At 37.5% G+C, this 22974-nt stretch overlaps 1 protein-coding gene across 1 annotated transcript in view; it reads right to left on the reverse strand.

Annotated features, from left to right (window-relative positions):
• The window catches only part of CACNA2D3 (calcium voltage-gated channel auxiliary subunit alpha2delta 3), a 382632-nt gene that overhangs the window by 110741 nt on the left and 248917 nt on the right, over positions 1-22974 (reverse strand). The window contains exon 14 of the mRNA XM_058032041.1: positions 5175-5192. Within this exon, the coding sequence (XP_057888024.1) occupies positions 5175-5192 (18 nt within the window). The remainder of the gene's footprint in view (positions 1-5174; positions 5193-22974) is intronic.

The following is a 22974-nucleotide window of genomic DNA, read 5'->3' on the forward strand; positions in this document are numbered from 1 at the left end:
AAAAAACACAAAAACTTGGCAAAACTTGGTGGGTTCAAAGGTTGCACTTGAAACTGAAATGCAGCCAAACCAATCTAGGAATTTCCACTCCTTGGCCAGAGTAGCAGAGTCAAGCACACTGATATGATTTGTGGAGACAGCAGCCCAGGAAGTGGAAAAGCATTCTGCTGATCATGAGGTGACATTTTGGAGCACATCAAGATTTTCTATGATTGCCCTGGGTGGTTTTCTCTGATATCATGTTTTTGTCAAGTACCTGGACAGCATTAATTTAGGAGTCTGCTCACTTTCAACAGATTACTAAAAACAATTCAATGGATAGGATAAAGCCAAGGGACTTCCAGCAGAGTTTTAGGTGTTTGAAATTCTTTACCTGGTGAAAAAACCCCACACAGAGTCTGGAATTCCTGGGAGTTTATGAAAGGACTGCTCATTAACTCTCAAAACTGACTATGGAAGCAGGCAAGAGTGACTGTCTTGTAATTTTGTTACCTACAAGTAGCGACTAGAACAGGCTGCTGCCCTCATTTCTATAGAATTCCACTGTATAATCCAGCCTGTTTGATTTTCTATTTGTTTGGCAGATGAACCAGTTGCTGACCACTTCCATAAGTGGAGTCGGCAAATAACTGGACAAGCAGGGACCTGTATTTACAATGTTTTACTGAGTCACTGCTTATCATAATGTAGTTACCACCTAGTCTAAAATGATGAATGCAGGAGACAGCATCAGTGATTTGCCCCAGAATGTTCTTCTGCAGAAAAGACATGGTGGTAACAGTTTTAGGTGGGCAACTACCCAAGGGCTATGGACACTCAGTTTCATAAAATGCTTAGCAAAAAAATAACAAACTTTGAAAGAAAATAAATCTCAAGACTGAGGAAGAAACACCTTCCCAGGCTAATTGTCTCTTGGCTGTTTAGAATAAAGAAACGGAACTTGCTCTCTGAAAAAGGTACAGATTTCTAATGCCTAGTGATAATAATTTTATAACTGGAGGAAAAATTCCCTTTAGAAATAGATTTAACTACTTCATTTTTCCATTTAATTCCTTGCTGTACACAAGTTACCCCCCTCAGAACAACCCCAACAGAACTTCCCAAAAAGCAAATAAAAATCATCCTCTTAGAGTTAAGCCACTTAAGAGTTTAGCCTCACACCCAGCACTAGCATCCATCTCAAGGCAAAGAGTAAGGCAGGCTCCAGAATTAAACCAGACACACATGTACGGGAAAGAATATAAACACTTTCTGAGGTGTTCCCAGTACAGAAAGAGGAATTTGAGAAACATCTCTGAAATATCTTCCTTGGGAGTGTATAGGCAATGAGAGTTACAGTGGGTTGATCAGCATTTCTGAGACACCTGCCCAACCCTCCCTGCCCTTCTTCCTTTGCCTGCTCTGTGAAGATTTGCTACACAATGTGTTGTCTTATGTGACCACTGCACTTTTGTGTGCTGATCAGAGTCATGAGGCAGGCTGGGAGCCTCAGAGAATTGGAATTTCTGTTTTATATGGACTAAAAGAATAAGGAATATGCTGTTATTTTGGCATAGAGTCAAGTTATGGTCTGGGACAATACAGGAACCTGTGTGAGTGTCTTAGAAAGAGAAGTTTCTGTTTGACACACAGAGTAAATGAAAAAACCCCTTATGTTGTAAAATAGTTCCTTGGAGTTTGTAAATTGCTGATTCAAAATGTTATTAAAAGTAAGTTTGCTTGTTGAGGAATGTGAGAGAGATTTTGGAATCTAAAGATTGCAATTAACATAAAAGTGAAAGTTTTAACGTGGTTTTCTGAAAAGAAACCAAATGTACATTACAAAACAAAGACAATAGCATCTCATGAGGAGGAAATAGATCTAAAGGAATGCTAAGTCAAGCTGTTTACTTTATGATTATTTTGCACTCCATTAGATTCCACTTAAATGTTATAATTTTACAAAAGTGCTAAAATCACTAGTCATGCAGTTCAATGAAACTAGAGCTTTCCAAATTTTCTATTTTCTATTCCCAGTGACAGTTAATTCAACTCTTCAAAATATAAGATAAATGATGCAGGGGATGATAAATGATCCTCCCAAAAGGCTGAAAGAGGATAGCATCAAGATATGAGGAGGGCACAGCACTACTTACAGAAGTTAAGGGTTACACAGAAAGAGAGAAGAAAGCTGTCAGGAACTTTTGGGCAATAAATATCATTAAAACATTTCTGTATGGAGGAAATATGGTTCCATTCATGAGAGAATCATTAAAAATTTCTTGAGTGTTCCTAAACACAACTCTCTGCTTCTGATTTGTGTGCCTAATTTATTCACTTCTACCTTTTCACTCAAGTTAAGTAGAACAAAACATCACAGCAGGAGCAGGGCAAAAGCTTTTGAATCCTGCTGTGTTTGCTCAAAAAAGCAAGTAAAGCTTTCCTACTAGGAAACAAAACACCTTTTTGAACTATTAAGGAAAAATGGCTTTTGCTCTTCAGCGCATACAAAAAGCTGTTTAACATAACTGTTTCAAAGATAAAGGTCATTTTGGAAATCAAAATGAACAAATTTGAAAAGTGGTAAATTCGAGTTATTATTTTGTCTTACTGATATTTCACAGCCCTGTGGGATAGCTACTTTAAAACATGCATAAAAGAAACATAGAGGACAAGTAAAATTCATATGAATTTGTTTCATTTGTCTGGTAGCAGTTCTTCCTTTTAGATACATTAACTCTTCCTACGCATATTTTGTTCTGAAAGTAACACCCATACTAAATCAAGGTCTCTATTGCCTGAAACTGGTGAGATTTTCGTTGGTGTTTTTTGGCTGGCTGGGGGGTTGGTTTGATTTGGTTTTGTGGTATTTTCTGTTTTAAATATAGGGTATATCACAAAGATCTTTTCAAGACAAATATCATGGTGCAGCAGACATATCCACCTTAAACTCATCATTATTCATTTCACCTGCTCTCTAATTCTGAATTTGCACCAGTTTGACCAAGATCAGACAGCATAAGAGTAACAGGTTTAATTGTTATTTAACTGCTGTAGACAGTTTAAAACCTACAGGTCTTCAAAATCAATAGCTAATGACCATAGAACACTGACTAAAACTTGAGAAAAATCTGAAGCCAAAGTGTCCCACATATAAGAGAAGACACATTTCATCAAGATGGTGAACTATTTATAATAGATATGAAATTGCAAAGGTAAACTTGAAATGCCACATTTTTCTTTCAGATCACTCAAAGATTAAAGTGAACATGTTTAGAGAGACATGACTGTTTGAAATGTTTATAAAGAAAACATTTGCAAGATGATATACAGATTCCAACAAAAATACAGTACAAGTTCAGACACCATATGGCAAAACAGTGACTAAGTCATTCATAAAGAGGCATGCACCAGCCCTGTGCTGCTTCCCTTCACCTTGCAGAGAGCAAGAGAGATTCTCTTGGTTTGTTCATAAGCTTCCAGGCCACACTTATTTAAAACACATATTTCTTGCCTGAAGTTATCAAAAGCCCTGGAGGATTACTGGTACCTGCCCCCTTTCCCATCCCATTTCTTCCTTCCCACCTCTCTCCTTTTTCACTGCACAAAATACACAGTCAATTAGACTGTAGTCAGCTGTGAGTGCATTTAAAAATATCTGGCTTTAGTTCTGCAATTTTTTGATCTAGGGAAAAAAAACATTAAAAACTTGCAGTTTTGACCATTTATGAAAATTGTATTTGCTAACAGCAAACTTGAGTAATTTGTACCAGAATATTGTTTAATAGCTCAGAATTGTGGCCATCAGAACCGGTAATACAGCCCCACATGCCACAAGCTGACAGCCTGGCTGGTTGTAATTTCTGCACCACCACATCACAGTCTGATTCTCTCTTCTTTCTGCAAACTGTTAAGAGAAGCATTTGGCACAAACATTTAAGCAGGTGAAAATGAAAAAGCCAAAGTTAGCTAGTCTAGCCAATCTTTTTGTCCTTCTACTCTTCTAGAAAGCTGTACATAAAATATTTCTTGAAACTTTTTTTTCAAGAAGGAAAAAAACCAAAACGAAACCAACATCTTTTGGTACCATGTTCTGCAACTATCAAAGCACGAACAAACTATGGACATAGTGCAGTGTCATAAAATAGCATGTTACCTGCAGGCTTGAAATTGAATTTTCCGAGCCACATGAGCAAGGAAATTTCAAATACATGTAGTATCATAAAAATAAAGCCTCCCATCCTCATATTTCTTGGGTTTTAAGCTAAAAAGTGGCTGAGATACATTAGTGAAGTTCTAAGTTCTGTGGATGCCCTCACCATTCTTCAGAAGCTATTAAGTGAAAGATCACTTCACTTATAGCTTTCATTAAAAACGTAACTTTCATCATCATCCATGAATGTTACTGACAGTGATGTCAAACTGACTAATTGCTGTGACATTTCTTATTGAAGGTGCTTTACCAAGAACAATAAGAATGACTTGGACAAGTGAGTGTTGCAATTGCCCAGCATATTCTATTCCTTTTTATCATTTTAATACTTTTTTACCAAAAGCACAAAAGATCACCTAGATTTTCTAGTTTCTGGAAGCCTTGATTATATTTGTGAAATACACAAGGATGATGCAACAGGCATCAAGGAATTGTTAGCTCTGCCACAGTGGCTGTGCTGTCCTGGCTCTGGTGACACCATATCGATGCCGAAGTGGTTTAAAGGCAAGAGCACATTGTATGGAAATTATGCAACCTGCTAGAGAAGTCAAATGCTGAATGTGTTCAGGGGTGTGTTGGTACATACAGTGGGGAGCAGTGAAAGGGTTCCAGCTGTGCCATGGGTTCTGCAGTCTCTACAACAGACCCAGAAAAGTTTCACATGGAGTAACGGAGTGGGTTGGGGTTTTTTTTAATCCCTACTATTATTTCAAATTGCTGATAAAAGAGCCTCCCTGTTGTTTGCAAGTTGAAGGCTGCTGGATGCCTGGCATGTTAAACAGCTGATGTGTTTGAAGAGCTGCTTTCAGCAGGTGCCTCAGCTGGGCTCAAAGCCAGGCACCCTCCTGGGGCCAGCTCAGAGCCCCGTGACAGTGAAGAGTTTCACTGATCACCGCCTGTACCACACCCACACCACCATGGAAACACTGGTGAAGCACTGGTGACTACTTGGAATGACTAGGATTTGATTAAAATATTTTACCTTTTGTGCCTGAGGGAGCTGGAAAACAACAAAACAGAACAAGCAATTATACATTAAATTAATCTGAACAGGCACTTCAGCTGCTGTAATAATAAAAGCATAAACACAGTATAAAACAAAGTGTAAAGGAAAGAAACTAGACGAACTAGGTTTACATTGCCAATTGATTCAACTTATTGAGGGCTTATTAACTGACTATGATTTGGCAGCTTCTCTACAAGGTATCACAAAAGCACCATGACATTTGTTAAATACTACCACACCAAGAAAAGGATTGTTTTCTCATCAGATATGGTATCACACCTGAACTGTGAAGTAATTCCATCTTCCTGTACACAAATATAATTCAACATAGAGAGTTTTAGTTTTAAATGAAACTGACATTAAGAGGAGATCATCATATTAAAGTAGAAGGTTGTATCCTCCATGACAGAGGAAAGAAAAACAAAATGTGAATAGAAAGTTAGTAAGTGCTTATGCAAACAGATTCCAATACATGCAGAATATACAATAAGATATGCATTGAACAATACATTTCTGGGCTGTAAACACAAGTATGATTATATCTGCATATATGCAAATCAAATGCAAATGTTTATGCATATATGCATATTTGTACACAGATGTTATCAGACAAGAGTAGCCATACCTGGTTGTGTGCACAGTATTTACTGTAAGCAACAACTCACAGATAAAGGCATTGAGAGCAGGCAGCAGACTCCATCACATTTAAAAACCTTATTTATCAAGAGTTGAAAGATGGGTTCTGTTTTCACTTCAGAAAAAAGAAAACCCATTCTAACAGAGGAAGTCAGAAAACCAAACTGTTACAGGCACAATACAGTTTTCCCTTTTTCTGAATTCTTCTCCTCTTACTCCATACTTGTGGAGAAATTCACTCATGTAGCACTTTAGCCTTGTGCTAAGTGTACCTCCTCAGAAAATTTGTTTGTCCAACTCAAATTTTGTCTTTAAAGGCATCATCTGAACAAGGAAACAGGCAGGTGAATCGAAGCCAAATGCAAAAAGACCTTCAAGATCTCTAGTGAGCTTCTGACTGACCTTTTGCCCTTCCTCTGAATGAAAACAAATAGAGAGAAAAACACCAAACTTGAACGCAGTCCTCTGTTAAAAGCAAATATCCACATGATACATCTCATGAAAGAGAACTGTCACATGATGTCTAATTCACAAATACTGGAGCAAACAGCCACAATTTCTGTTTCCACAACATAAAATGTAACAAAATTCATGGCAGGAAGAATTGCTACAAGTAAAATTCTTTAATCCTAAAACAGCAGTGATCCAATATGAAAATAAAAACCAGGATCATATTAAAGTATGACTTGTATGTGTTTCAAAAAAAAGCCTTTTTTTAAAATAAATTACTATATTGAACACTATAAAAGGGTTGCTGCAGAAATTTCAGATATCTGTGAATCGTAAACACACGACCTAAATCCTGTATAACAGGTTAGAGCAGTTTAAAGCTTTCTGAAAGTTTAACTGCTTCTTAGTTTTTGACTTGTTAATTACTTTGACTCTGACAAGTGGAAACTTTTTCTTTTTTACATTCAAACAAGAGGAGAAATTTGCAATATGATTTTCTTTTTTTTTAATTTGCCAAATACAGACAGGTACATGCAGTTTGGTCAAGTTTTTCCAAGTGAGAGAGTTACAGTCAGATGGATTGAAGTGAGGATTTCCTATTAAGAACTACCACACAAACTAGATGCCTCACACTTCTGAATACAAAGTGACCCCTACTGCTTTTACTCAGATAATTTTCATAAGCACATTAATAAGCATTTACAAACTAGAGTTCTTTATTATCTGCTGCTGAATTCAGTTAGTCCATTTATAAGCTTTTATATCATCAAGAACATTCTCTGAAATATTAGTAGTCACAATGATTAAGAATAATAAAGTCAGCAGATCATGCTTTTTCCAGGGCTGGAATTCTTGACACATTTCATCTAAGCTTAAAAATCCAGGTTTCACGGTCTTTCCTCAATATAAAGCCAAAGGACAATTAAAAAAAAAGTCCTTATTCCCATCATATAAATATTCATCCTATTGCTGAATTGAGACTTGGCTGTTACAAGGTCCTGTATGTCAGCAATTCAGTTTATTCAGTTTTTCAATATTTGCTACGTATTCCTTTGAAATAAACTGTGGAGTTTTGTCTGACATTACCCTTCTGGGAGGCCACAGGAAACAAATTATTTTCCTAACAATAATAGCAATAGTCCTCTGGTCTGACCCTTTATTGAGCAGTGTAAGAGCTGCCTGTCTGTGTGTAAGGGCCAGCAGGTGCCTCTGGCTGTGCTTTGCTTCACTCCCTGCCAAGAGGCAGCTCTGCAGCAAACTGTGTGATCTTTCCCTGGCCCTCCAGCACTGCAGGTATTTCTATTCTACCTCCCCACTGGCAAACTGTGCCCTTTTGATGGTTTCATTCAGCTCCAGCCAAAGTACCAAAGTACCTCCTGCTCCTGTTTGTTTTCCATTGGTGTCTCTCCCTCCCTCAGGTGCTTGTCCCCAAACAATGCACATAACATAGATCTGTTTTACTTGTTCCTAGTTTGACACCAGGGTAAAGAAAGTTTTGCTAAAATTATTGTGGCTGGAGTGCAGGGAGGACACCTGGCCATTTTCTGGCTCCTGGTTCACCCAGCTGTGGCTCAGGAGGAGCTGTCTGAAGGAAACTGGACCTTGTCCCACAAATCTGCTTAGGAAGAGACCTTTGCTGTGCTGCCAGGTACAGCAGAGACAGGAGCCTGCAAACCTGTAAGCTCCAGGGGAAACTTAAGAAAATTTTCTGATTTAAAAAAGCAGACTTAAGGATCTTGATGGAAATATGCAGATTTTGCTGCAGCCTAAAAAAATTTCTTAGATTAAAGAGCAAGACAAAAGCATGGAGCATTGCAAGAACACAGGTAAAAAAGTAGTGGAATTTGTTTTCAAACTCCTTTTAACCAGAAAAAAAAATTCTTTGCTAAATACATTTTCTTATTCTGTTTTGTATTACAAATAAAAAATTACTCTCAGAAACTGGAGGCCCCCTGAGGATGACAATTTGCTTTATGCCAGTAAGACATGTTGAGAATTCCATGTCTAAATTCAGGTCAACCTGGGGTCCTGTCACACAATGTAGAACAGAATAAATAACTGCAGGAGGTTTCTCAATACTGCTGTTGCACACACTGTCATGCTTTCCACATTTGCAAATAATCTAGTATTGTTTGGAGCCCTTCATGGAAATGTGTTTGGTATTAGCAGAAAAATTAAAATTAGACACTAATAATGTGGTAAAAACCCCAAGACAGGCCGAGGGATCCACCACCACAGACTTTGCACTATTTTATGGATCAGATACCTGTGAGACCAATATGACTGATCCAAAAAACACCCCAGAAATATGAAATTTCTGCTGTCTTTAGAGCAGGAGGAATAAGTTATAGGACAGTAGTTCTGATAAGTACCTCATAAAAGGGTATGTCTTTTCACCCTTATCAAAAGAAGTTCATAAAGACTGATTTTGTAAATGATTTCATGATAATTGAAAAGAAAAAGGTTAAAATATTTTAGATCTTCTTCAACAATTTACTCAAAATATTATGTAACTGCATGTCCTAGATTTCCAAGACACCAAATTTAGAAGTTTTAAAGGAAAACACAGTAGAATTATACCGTTATTGTGCTGTGGGATCGGAATTCAACCTTATGTTTGGTTGAAGAAGAGCAAAAAATCTTCTGAGTAATTTACTACTGAGTAAATTATACTCAGTAGTTTCTTACTACATCAAAACCCACAGCTTATATTACTGATGAAACAAAAATAACACGTATCATTATGATTTTAATGTTCCATTTCTATTTTTTCTAATGATTTAATGGAGTTGTTATAAAAAGTATACTATTTCAACTGAAACTATTCAAAACTTTGAAAAATAAGTAAAAACTCTTATTTTACATTCACTGACCTTATTTCCACAGTCCTCCCTGCCAAGTTTTTAAAAGTAACCAGTCATAGTGAAACAGCCCCACTGACTTGATTGCTCCAAAATCAGATATAATACAAACCAATAGGAAGTAACTGCAAACATGTCAGTAAATAATTAGCAAGTCTGGATATGGTTTGGATAAAACAGAGATTTCTATAAATACCTTCTGAGCTGCACTAAATTTAACCTTAATGCATTGCTAAATATATGATATTTCTAATGTCCATGTTCATCCCATCTGTGTCACATGCTGACTCTTTATTTGACATGGGATGTATGGCTTAGAACTTTTACTTTTCAAAAATAGATTTTCAGGAAAGACATGGAGAAAAAGCAAAGCATTTAATACATTGCTAGCAGGTTTCCTCAGCTCTTCCCATAAATAGCAAAAACTTGGGGAAGAATAGAAAGAATATTCCAGTTCTCAGTTTTGAGCAGAAAATGTAAACTTTCTGCTTTAAAATCTACTTATTCAGCTACTATTAAATATAGCATTTAAATATTATGATTTTGATAATTTTTTGTAATCTATGCACTTATTCCCCCATTTAAGTACTACAGGCATCATACAAAATGATATGCACACACAGAGGAAGAAATAAAATTTAGCCTCCTACTGGGATGCTCCTGACTTCAAATTTCAGTATAAATATTAGAAGAGTGACATTAACCTGCAGCTTACTAGGCCAACATCTCTAAGGAAATGTACTTGATTTTTCAAGGGATTTAAGACCAATCCTTCATTGTTCACATAATTGTTTTACTGTGCTACCACATATTTTTCAGTAACTACAGCATTTTAGTCAAGGATAGATTGTGCTCTGCATGCAAAGTACACTCATCAAAGGAAATTTAAATGTTGCTATGGAGAAGAGAGTCATAAAACAAAGATAAAACTTACAATTCTAGTTCTCTCTTTAAAAAGAGTTCCTATAGATGACAGAAAGGAAAGAATTTAGCTTCTGTGAAATATGAAAAAGAGAACACAGAGGAGCTGTAAAGGCATTGAATTGGAATTAAGAAATAGCAAAAAAAATACATAGACTTAAGAAATTTGTAATAAAATGGCTCCACTCTTTGAAGATTTCATATCTTTTCTAAAATACACTAATTCCTTATTAAGGCAAACGACTGAAGAATTCCTACAGCAGTCTAGGAATCTTGTTTTTAAAATGAGAATCAGCACAAAAAAGGATCTAAATGTTCTCAACTTTTAAAGCAGTTATTGAAGTTGTATCTGTCTGCATCTGCTCTCTGAACTTCATGGCGAAATTAACAGAAAAAAAATCCACACTCATATATTCTGTGACTCTGTGGCTGTGATTATATTACTTGTATAAACTAAATGTCCTCTTTTTAATGAATGCAAAATATTTACAGGAAAGATTATACTTACACTACTCCAATTGATTTCTTTAAATGCAAAGTTTGGTTAAAACTTTAATAAAAAATATTTTTTAAAGAATTATGCTAATTGTACAGATAAGCCACAGGACAACAAATCAAAGCTTCAGAAACAATTAACGAATCAGACAATTCACAAGCATTCCACACACCATGGTCAAAATTTTGGCCTCATGCTTGTGTGTAAAGGGAGTGAGTCCTATTTTCATTATTACACCAATAACTAAATACTTCTAAGCATGAAATATTTGTCCACAGTTAATTCTGCTTATATGTGCAAACATATATTCTGTATAAACATTACTAGATTTATAATTCCCTATAGAAATTACTGATACAACTACTCTCTTATCTACGATGTAGAAGATCTATCCTTCCTAATTAAAAACTGTACAAATGTTAATGCATGGAATTTGAATAATTTTTTTAATATAGACAACTCCAAAGAAAACTTGTGGTTGTAAGATACACATCACTGATACTAAGTGATACAATTTACATTAAAATTTGTATATCTATTGTCTAATCTTTTTATCTCCTACAAAAAAAGAAAGGGAGGAAGACAAGGAAGAGAAAAGGAACCAGCCTCAGAAAATGAGTGCAAATACACATATTCATTTGTTCATCTCACATAAAGGCCCTTCCACATTTGGAAAAAAAGACAGGTTCTTTGACAGTCCTCCTAGAAACAAAAAAATCAATCCTTGATCATAAATCCTCTTAGGAGCTAGTCACACATCCTCTTTCTCTCACAGTAAAATCAAAGGCAACCCAAGCAAGTCTCACACAATAACCATTAGAGTCAATGAGGATCCTGCAATGAGGTTAGTGGGGTTTTGATCTTGCACTGTATTAATTCTCACTTGCTCTACATATCAATGTAAGACCAACATCTGAAGATGAAAGAAGATCATCTTTCTGAAGATAGATGAAAGTGTGCTCATCTAATGGATGTGTAAAGCAAGCCAGAATGTCTTCTAAAAAATCAAGTTTACTAATTGTGTTTGTGATTTTTTAGCATGTCACTCTGATTGTACAAAATGGGATTGTACTTGTAGGAGAGATGTGATGCTCTGTGGTTTGTTTTGCAATCATCCAGCACAGCCCAAGAAGGGAATGTCTATAAGAACACGTATAGTTGAATTATGCCAAACCACTGGTTTTTCCCCATCTTTTTTCATAAAGTAATGCCATTTCTTGTGTGTCCAGAGCACTGCTCAGCCAGAAGCAGTGGAAGGTGCATCCTGGCTCATTTTCCATTCCATTGCTCTGTCCTTCTCCCCTACTGTCACAAATAATCTGGACCTTTTAGGGCTCTTAGAAACCCAAGATAATTTCTCCTTTGCTGTATAGAGTTCACAGCCTCACAGGAGTGAAGCTTTTTACAGTGACAAAAGGCTTTTATAACTTTAAAGCCAAGTTGGAATTAAGCACAATTCATACCAGACAGTTTTACCTCGTGGATCTTGCATTTAATAAAGAAGAATCTTTTGCTGACATTTACATGCAAATGGCATCATTTCAAGTTCCCAGCATTTTGGACTATGATCACAAAATGTGCAATGAACAAACAGATAGGAAGTTACTTATGTCAAGCAGTTTCCTGTAGAAGCAAAAAATTTCTTATTGCAGGGGACATTATTTACAGGTACAAAGACAAAATTGACCCATTGTAAAGTTCACACATAATTTTGTGTCACACATAATTCAGGGTTAAGAATAAAAAAAAAAATGGATCCTGTAAAAAAACTCCCCTAATATCAGAGGACTGACAGGACTTATTTACACAATTTAATTCAAAATGATTTTGCTTTCCTTTATCTTCATTTAAGCTTCTTATTGAGGCAGTTTTTGATTTTTTTTTTTTTTTTACTTTATAATGAAATCAATGAACTTCAAATTGAAAAAACAATTAGCTGTAGCTAATGCCAGTGCAAAACAAGGCATCTGCAAAACTACTGTGAAATGTTTAGCACACAACATATGAAGAAAAGTAGAAAAATAACTGATTGATTTCAAATGTCTGAAATTCAGCTTACACGACAAGAAAAATCAAGCAGAAGGAAGAAAATCATCAATAAGGCTGTGTATACAATTAATCTATCTGCTTTTGCTAACTAGAGGACTAAGTTGATCTTGTAAGAAATGAATTTGTGCTGCAAAAGGTTCCAGGAATATCAAAGCAAAGGAAAATGGAGCTGTGTTTGGAGGAGGGGAGGTTGTAATTAATGGAACTTACTCTTTCTCTTGGTTCAAGACAAGTCCTTCCAAAAATGTTTTGAAATTAACTTTTTGATTCTAGAAGTTTGATGCAAAGACTGGAACCAGTACAAGGCTCTAAGTGCTGGAACCAATTATCTTTTAGAATGAAAACACTGGATCATTTTTAGAGGGTACAAACTGCTTTAGCTGCCTAACAAACACATTCAGAATAATTATTGTATTTTATTGGGTATTTTTTCTCCCCCATTAATTGCCTCTGAATGAGCAGAAATGTTGCACAGATTATGTATTTAGCTGGCACAAAGCACCTTGGAGGCAATGTCAGTGAGCAATGGCCCAGAACTGCTCTGTGAGGAGCAGGAGGCTGCAGGGCAGAACAAGATGGAACCACACGCTCATAAGGTCATTTCAGCTGACAAACTCAACAGGAGACGATTTCAAAGGAGGAAGGGCTGCACAAAACTATTAGGATCATTTCATTTGCTGAGAAGAAGAAATCCAAAGATATTATAATAATTCAAGGGCACAAGAAACCAGCAGGAAATGCAGTTTATGCGCAACAATTAAATGAGAGGCTTCAAACCTTTCAAAAAGCTTCATTCCCTTTCAAATAATCTTTTTTCTCATTTGTCAATTTGCCTCTGAAAGGGCAAAATACTGACGAGTCCATCTCAAGTCACATCTGAAAAAGTTCAGATGAAGCATAAAGAAAAACAGCGAAAAGAATGTGTAAAAAACTGCATAAAAATACTACATGAAAGCCAGGCAATGAGCTCAGGTGGATGTTAAAATGTGCTGTTCTGCTTTATCAGGGAAGAGGGATGCTCCCAGAAACCAGGAACAAATCTCCATTAAATTTTTTTCCAGGTTTTGTATAAAAATTGGGAATCAAATGCCCAATGTGTGTTTTGGAAATAAATTAACATTATGCTAAAACACTATGCTCTAATAGCAAGGTGACCACCATGTGGTTTCAGGTGCACATGCCTAAGCAAAGCAACTGATTTTATTAGCTAACAAAGATATACAAGATCAGAAGGCAGGTTTAAGTCTCCAACTGCTGAAAGCATTGTTTTTAAACTATATGATAAAACAAAGAATTAAAAAAACTCTTAGAAAACTCCATCATTTAATGTTGTGAAATCTCTTGGTTGGATAAGCTCCTAATATATAAATAGATTCTTTTTTCTATATTTTTTTCTATCATCTTGTGGGGAGGTTGTTATTACAGACATGGTTAATGCTGCCATCATAAATAACAAAGTAGCATCATCAATGCTGCATCCTGGTCACTAGCTCTGCTTTGAGGACCAGATTCTGCCTTTGTACCCTACTAATAAGCACAAAGCTAATGCATCTCACCATTCTAGTTTCACATTGAGATTTTACAGCTACACTTCATTGAAACAGCCATGGAGTATTTATGGACTCTTCATATTACAGGATGAGTTCTAAACTTTCTCCTGATGGCACTGATGTTGCTGAAGGTCATTTAACAACTGGATAGATCATGTTTAAACTAATCTTTCATGGGAATTCCTGCTTGGAAAGATCTGATCTGACAAAATACACTGGTGTGGACCAAGGCCAGACACCTGGTTGTCAAGAAGAGCAAGCATCAGTGAGAAATATCCTGTTATTCCTTATAGAATGGAGTATATTTCTGAATAATTTCTCTGCAAATAACCAACTTCTAAGAAAGTCATAATCACATAATGGTTGTGATAAAAACAAACTTCTATGTTTCTGCTTATTGTGCATATATGTCTGGGTTGTATGCAAAAACTCCTCATAATACAAAAAGAGCTATAAATAACTAAAGACTTCTATATCTGCAGAACAATAGACAAAAGAGATTATTTCCATTTATTCTCTATTCTCCTTTTTTGCACTGAATTCTGCCACTGCAGCAAAGCTCAAATAGTTCCAATAATTTAATAAGCCTTTCTTATTATAGCAGGTTTTTACTCCAGCAGTGCAGATAAATTACATTTCATCTTCACTGCCCTGTTCCTTCCAGAAAGTCAAGGAATGATAAATATGAGATCAAAGGATGGGATTTAGTACATTATACTAAATTCATTGCTTTCCTACATTATCATTTACCCTAAAAATATGTTATGTGAAAACTAAAGACGAGAACACGCCAGAAAAAGATAATATATCTGACAAAATACCTACAATTTCCTTTTAATTATCTCAATTTCGCTCAGAGTAGAGGCAGTAAAACAAAAGATGGGCAGTTATCAGTTGTGAATGCCTTTAAGTAAATTCCACTCAGGATAGACCTGTCCTCCTAAATGCTGGATTCACCATGGCATGTAGGGATGTAGAATAAAATTATTTCTCTAGTTAGTGTCTCATCAACTTTTGATCTTATTTCTGTGTCACAACAAAACTAGAAAATTCCTTGTGAAATAAGGTGGAAAAGCAAAGCATCCTCTTGGTCAAAGGCACTGCAAGTCATTGGCAGGACCCAGCTGGAAATGGTCCCAAGCTGCTGTATCTCCAATGTGCAGGTGTCTGCAAATGGGACCAATACCCTTTTGGCATGAATACTCCTGTTAATCAAATTCAAAAGCAGAGCAATGCTTTGTCATTTGTACACCGTAACTGGTGGGAGAACATCCAGCAGGTGAAACCTACTGACATTTGTAATTCTATGGATTTTTGTTCAAACACATCCAATCAGCTTTAATCTCAGAAGACAGTTTCAATTATTCATCAGCAGTTCTGGCTAACCAGGTAGGACCCAGGTGACTGCAAGTTACAAAACATTACACCTGTCTAGAGCAAGAATCAAGGAGGGAAAGCCTTTGACACAGTTTCCCACAGCATTCTCCTGGAGGAGCAGGCTGCTCATGGCTTGGAAAGGTGCACATTTGCTGGGTAAAGAACTGGCCCAGAGGGTGACTGGGCCCAGAGAGTGGCGGGGAATGGAGTTACATCCAGCTGGAGCTGGTCACTAGTGCTGCTCCCCTGGGATCAGAGCTAGGGCCACTCTTGTTTAATGTCTTTATCAATGCTCTGGGTGAGGGGATGGAGGGCACCCTCAGTGCATTTGCAGATGGCTCCAAGTTAGGTGGGAGTGTTGATCTGCTAGAGGGTAGCAGGGCCCTGCAGAGGGATCTGGACAGGCTGGGTCCATGGGCCAAGGCCAGTGGTGTGAGGTTCAACAAGGTCAAGTAATGGGTCCTGCCTTTGGGTCACAACAGCCCCACACAGCACTCCAGGCCTGGGGGCAGAGTGGCTGGAAAGCTGCTCAGTGGAAAAGGACTTACTGGGTTGTAAGTCAAAAGGAGGTGAAGCTGAGCCCAGGTGGCCAAGAAGGCCAGTGGCATGCTGGCTGTATCAGTGACAGTGTGGCCAGCAGGACCAGGGCAGTGATTGTCCCCCTGTCCTGGGCACTGCTGAGGCCACAGCTCAAATCCTGGGATCAGTTTTGGGCCCCTCACTACACAAAGACTTTGAGGGGCTGGAGTGTGTCCAGAGAAGGGCAAGGGAGCTGGGAAGGGGCTGGAGCACAAACCTCCTTGGGACTGGCTGGGGTGTTTAGCCTGGAGAAAAGGAGGCTCAGGGGGAGCTTATGGCTCTACAGCACCTGAAAGGAGATTGTAGCCAGGTGGGGTCAGTCTCTTCTCCCAGGTGTAACAAGTGACAGGACAAGAGAGGAAGCAGCCTCAAGTTGCACCTGGGAAGGTTTAGAGTGGATATTACAAAACATTTCTGCCTAATGGAATTCCCTCAAATCAAGTTTAACCAAACACAAGCAAGAATTCCATGATTCTTGAGACCTAGAGACTTGTGTGGGAAATCTGTAGAAGGGGGCACTACTCTTTGAATGACCAGTAATGAATTACTGCATTGACCTACCCTGTCTTACTATGTCCTTTCATTCTCTGCCCTTTTAAAGCAACTGGTCATTCTTACCTATTACTTTAAGTATAAATTATATGAGGAAGGAATCGTTATTTAATTCTGTAATCATTCATCATCTACTGTGGCAGGACTTTGGTGATTTATTAAAATTGGCAGGTCATGATAATAATATCAGCAGTGGTCAGTGGCAAAAGTGGAGTTGAAGTCAGTGATATGAAGAAGGTGAAAACCCACATTCAAACTATCAGTACAGCCCAAAACCAAGAGTGACCTTAGAAAAACAGTAAAAGACAGGATAGTCACAGGATTCTGCAGGAAAGGAAGTGGAAAGATAATTACATTGTACAATAAGAAGCTGATATGGGTATTGGGAAACAGTTCTATGTTTTGAAAAAAAAGGATCATGATCAAGGAGGACAATTTCTTCAACTGTAATTTAGTTTAAACATCAGAACATGTAGTAAATGAAAATGTGGGAGAAGGTTAGACAAGGGTCAAAGCACTTAAACATGGTAAAACTTACTTGTTTTCATTGGAAGCATTATTTAAAATAAAAAAAACTAAGTAGTAAAATAATCCTTTATCAAATACTGAGAATATTTCAAAAAGAGATGAGACTTTACTTTGTTTGAAGCAATATTTCTGTGGGAACTAATCTGATTCAAAATTATATATTTAATCTCTCTTTCATCCAGTGATAAAAGATGAACAGAGACCAAGGTCAAACTGAAGTTATCTCATCATATAAATAATAAAATACTAGAAAAGAGAATCTTTTGGCAATTTAGAGCTAAAAGCCAAGATGTAACACTCCTGTGATTTCCCTTCAATTGTTTAACCTAATGCTTGTCTTATTTGCACCACACTGGGAGCAGAGCTGCTTAAGACCCAGCTTTGCTGTGGCATTACAGCTGCTTCCTGATGTCACAGGAAGATAAAAATAAATTCTATATAAAAGCCTCCAAGTGCAAAGAACTGTAAAATGCATTTAAAGACATCAACTGCATATCTCAAAGTTTGAAGAGAACAAATTGCATTCTGCATTTCTCATGTAAATGTACCATATGAAAAATAATTATAATAGTAATCCGATTCAATGGAAATAAAGTAGTGTAATATTTATAGTCTGTGCCAGAGTTATAATGACTGTGGGGCGAGAAGTGAAGTGTCTCAGCATGTTCCACATGTTTTTAACACTGTTTCTAAAGGCTCTGGAGGCTATTAAATTTAATGAACCCATCTGCTATGAAATAGAGGTCCAAACATAATCAGTTTTCTCAGTGCCATGTAATACAGATGGCATTCCATGTTCCACATCCCCAGCAGGAAATTTTATGTTCCTCTTTAAGTGCAGGACTTTTAGTTTTGGTTTTGATGTTTTAAACTTCTTTTTTATGTATCACTTATAGCATTTTACATTGTAAATACCATGTAGAGTAATACACATGAAAAGTGTTAATTCATTAAGTATTGCTATTTCCTTACAACAGTTTTTCTGTGACTTTGACAACTAGCAATTAGCTCTCTGTAGTAATATTCTTTGCTTAATGCAATCATTGGAATTTGCCCTAATACTGTAAAGTTCCAGCATTAGCAGTGGAGGAAAACAAACATGTAATTTATCAAAAGAAGGAGTTTCCTTCAAAAAGCTGAAAGATACACAATATTGTGTCCACAATGTGTGCATAGGTGCTTCCTGTGATGAAACCTTATTTGCATGTACTCTGTTTCCATGGGATAATCATTCTTATTTTAACCATCCATATCCCCACTAGGTCCTTATGGGCTTGCTTTTCCTGTGCATGCCCCAGTTTTGATTTCAGGGGTCTCAATTTATGTGTTTTGTTGGGACACACTACACCCAGACTCCTGTCTTGGTGTGTGAATGTGGGAGCTAAGCACAAATATAAATGGCGGAAAACATTCCCTGCACTGATGAGCACCCTGCTGCTGAGCAGGAGTAAATCAGATGTTCATTTTCTAACATAAAAGAACAACATCCATTGTTGTTTTGAGCTGCATCTGAAAGACAATTGGAGAGCATGAATTCTATTCAGTTTTAGAGGTTCATTCACTATCTCCAGAACTCATTATGTTTTTTGACAGTTGACACAGAACTTACTGAATTTGAAACAGTTCATGTGTTTCATGATAATTCATTTATTCTAGATCCAGCAGTAAAACAAACAGATTAGAACTGTTTGGGAGAAAATGAGAGTACTTAATTATAGCAACTGAAAAATTTGGGCCACAGAACTCATAAAAACGTTGGCTCAAATGCTTTCTTTTTTATGAGACTGCCAATGAAGATTTCCACAAACAGTGCACCAATCACCAGCAAAAAGGGATATTGCACCTCCCTATTAATGTGTGCACAACCTGTTTTTGCAGGTTTTTCAGTGAGTGCACAAGCAGCTGCATGGATCAGCAGTGCCAATGGCTCAAGCACTGTCCCAGAGCCCCGAGGTCCCAGTGCAGACACATCAGAATGTCACTGCTGCAGCTGTGGTCCCATGGAAGCCTCAAGGTGAAATGGTCAGAACTGCTGTACTTTCCCAGGAAAATTAATCCAAACTGAAGTGCTGAATTAAAAGCATTTCCTGGGATACTTTCTGCTTTTCTCCTGTATCAGGACTGAGATCTGATCAAAAGATCGCTGAGATCTGTAGGAGACAAAGCAGAGCTTGAAGAACCTTATTTTATGAACAATCCTACCTGGTGGAAGGCCTGGTATCCATGCATGGGATTTTTCTTCCCTAAACCAATTTGCTCAAATGTCAAAGTGAGAAGAGAAAATTCCCATGAGAACCTCGGAAGCACTTGGTGGTGATGACATTCTCTGATAAAGACTTGTAAATTCTTAGAGATTAAGAGATGCTGGCCACAAAGGGAAGGTTAGAGCATGTAACCAAATCCAAAGTGGGACTGGAAAAAAAGAAACATAGATTTCTAGTTCTTAGTCTATTAAAAAAAATAAAAATTATTGTGAGCAAATTTTCTTATCTCAGCTGCTGATTAATGACACTTGCTGACATTCAGTTCTGCAGTGATTACTGATATTTACTTTAGACGTGCCTGAACATTCTGAACACACTGATCCATTTTAATGCCTACCAGTACTGCAGTCTAGAAGTTACTTTTTTGAAATTGAGGCCTGGGGAACCTTTACTGTTATAGAAATGCTAAATACACCTTCTTACTATAATAGCACAATTAACTTGTGCCACCAAAAGTATTTGAAGATATCTCTGGGAATAGAAGCGAGTGGAAATGGGGTACTCTTTTATTTTTGTTACTTCGTGAAAGCTCTTCTGTGCATTGAACACAAAGAAAACTGAGAATGGAGGAAGCACTAAACATTTTAATGCCTCACCAGAAAGTCCTGGGTGGAAAAATGTCTAGAGTAACAGCTTTCAGTCTGGAGGACCTTCTTGTATAACTCTGTCCATACATACATACGTGTGTGTATATATATATATATATGAACTCTATCCTCGAATTTAAATTTTCGTGCACAAAACATCTGGATTCTGATGTGCCAGTTGGGTGGAATGAGCTTTCCATAATTGCTGCTGCATTTCTGCAAAGAACTTGGATCAGAGTAAAAAGTATGCCCGCATAGTACTTGCCTTTTTTAGAGGAGGAAGATGAATAAATTCATCGTCTTCTTCATCTTTTTAAAGGAGGAAGATGAATTTATTTTACCATCTACATAATAATGTGATTGTGACACCTATCATAAGCATTTTAGAAATGGCTACTAAAGCCTTTACTTCAGTGGAGCTATCTCCATTTACTGCCCCATAAAGAGAAATAAGGTTCTTGGTTGCCTTCCTAGGAAAGCATCAGTCTCTTGATCAGAAAATACTGTCAAATATTATCTCTTTCATAAAAATAAAGAAATGGGGAAAATATATTTATATTTACAAATACACATATATACAATAGCAACTGTAGATTTGAACTAGAATTGAACTAAAAGCCATAATAGAATGTATGTCTGTGGGGATAATGCAAGTGAAGAATCAGCACATGGTACTCTGACACAGAAGAAAATTACAAAGAGCAAAAGCACTTCCCATTCATATTATGATGAACCATGACCTGTAATGACTCGGAACATTGCTGCTTTAAATGAACTCTTAAATTCTGGAGCATCAGACTTTCATCCCAAAATATTCAGGGAAACAATAATTTTCTCTTTTTAAGCAAAGAACTCCTCTGATTGGAAACTGAGACAGTGAGGCAATGTTTGCCTGAATCTGCTCCCAGCTGGAGACCAAGAGCCTGAAGATGAACTCAATGGTCCATTAGATCCAGAGGATATATTCAGGTACACTTATGAGGAACAAATTCCAAGAAGAGTTAACAAAGGTCCAAGTAGGTCCTTTGTTGATGACCTCTATGTATTGCTGCACTTGAATATTTTGATGCCCAGCCCATATTCCTTTTCCTTCTAAAATATTCACTTTTATTGACTCACTATAGATGCATGCTTAAAAGTCATTTACTACTTTAAAACTCTTGCCTCCCTGAAATACTATGATACTTTTAGAATTCCTTTCTGCTTACATTTGAAAGGTATCACTCAGAAATCTCCTTTTTCTTTTAAGCATTCATTGAGTTATTTTATTTTCTGAACCATTACATGCTTTGGGGCCTTAGCAATGCTGAAGGAGTGATATCAGATCCAACTGTGACCCATTTTTGAGCAGAAAAGTTGTGTTGAGACTGTTCTGTAGGAGTGGTGTCCAGACCTCTAGACTGTCTAGGTCCCATGCATCCCATCTGCAGCCTTTGGAGTATTTGCTACAGCATCTCTGGGCTGTACAGCTGAACAGGAACGGGCAGCAAGACAATTTCTTCTCCTAATAAACTCCACAATCAAGAATCTTCCACCTGACCTCTCACTCTTGACAGCCCAAAGACCCTTTCTTACAGACCTCCATAGATCCAACAGAGCTCACCCACTTGTGCTGTGTGTCAAACTGCTGAGTAGAGAAGTGCAAATAGAAAAGAGAACAAGTCCAAGGAAAGGTGTGGAATTTGGAATCAGAGGACTCTGAATCAGAAGACAGGAGTCTGGCTGGTGCCTATCACACCCTTCAATTCCAACATTTTAGCCTGAAGGTATTGGCTGCACTTCAGCTACTGGGCTATTACAAGACTAGCATTCCCAGCTATTCTGAAGCTGACTTTAGAATTAGCCCAAGATAATCCTCTAACGACTGCTTCCCAGGTGAGTACCAAAACCAAATACCACCAACCAAGTACAACCAGTTCAGCTCCCCACAGACCTAAATTCAATTTTTTTTCAGAAATCTGTTGTTTCTCCAAGAGACAGAGACACTTGTTAAAATTCTATCACTCCTATGTCAAAAGTCCTGGTTTTTAAAAGAAATGAGGCTTTATACAGTGATAATCATATTTCTAACATGAAATCCTGGGTTTAAAGGAAATAAATACAACAATGAAGGGTAACTAAAAATGAGCATAGAAGCTCTCTGGTTACCTCTCAGAAAGACAGGAAACACTGGGGAGAGAAAAAAGTGCAGGGACAGGAGAAAGAGAAGCATGGAGTCACCAGAGAGGCCTTGTCTCAGTTGCTTTACATCAAGCAGCAATCCTGACAGTGCCAAAGGACACAGCCCTGACCCACATAAATCCATGTCATGCTTTCTGCATATCACACCTTGCCAGAGATTTCCACTTCTATAGAGGTTGTATTTTTTCTAATAGTATGTGAAGCTCCTCAGGAATGCCAAAGCCATGCTGAAGAGGCAGCTGTATGAACATTTTGCAGACATCCTCTTACAGGAAAGGTGAACAGACACAGGAATTAGATGCTTTGTTTTAGTAGCAAAACTCTTCTGGGAATATTCCTAAATGGTATCAAACACTTAAATGAACTAACTTCTGGCTTTCAGAGATGCCTTTGTCCTACACAAATACTGGATGAGAACAGTGTGGGGTGACAGGGGAAGTATTTTCTATCCTAATGTTGCTTGCTCAGAAACAGCACAGCTGGCCAGTTAGCTCTGCTGTTTGGGGGAAGGATATTCCATGCTGTTAGGGCACAGCGACACTGAGTGCAACCATGGAAATGTAGCCCTGGGAATCTAACCCTGGCTGTTCACACACTGCAGGGTGATAAGAACATTTAAGCTGTCTGGAAATACACTAATATTTTTAACTGGGGAAAGGTCCAAGCAGCAGCCACGCAAACTGTCTGTGAAAAACAACAAGTTATGGGATGGAGAAGATTGTTTTAACAGCACTTCCAATGTCAA

This window comes from Melospiza georgiana, chromosome 11 (assembly GCF_028018845.1).
Source record: "Melospiza georgiana isolate bMelGeo1 chromosome 11, bMelGeo1.pri, whole genome shotgun sequence".
Classification (NCBI taxonomy): Eukaryota; Metazoa; Chordata; class Aves; order Passeriformes; family Passerellidae; genus Melospiza; species Melospiza georgiana.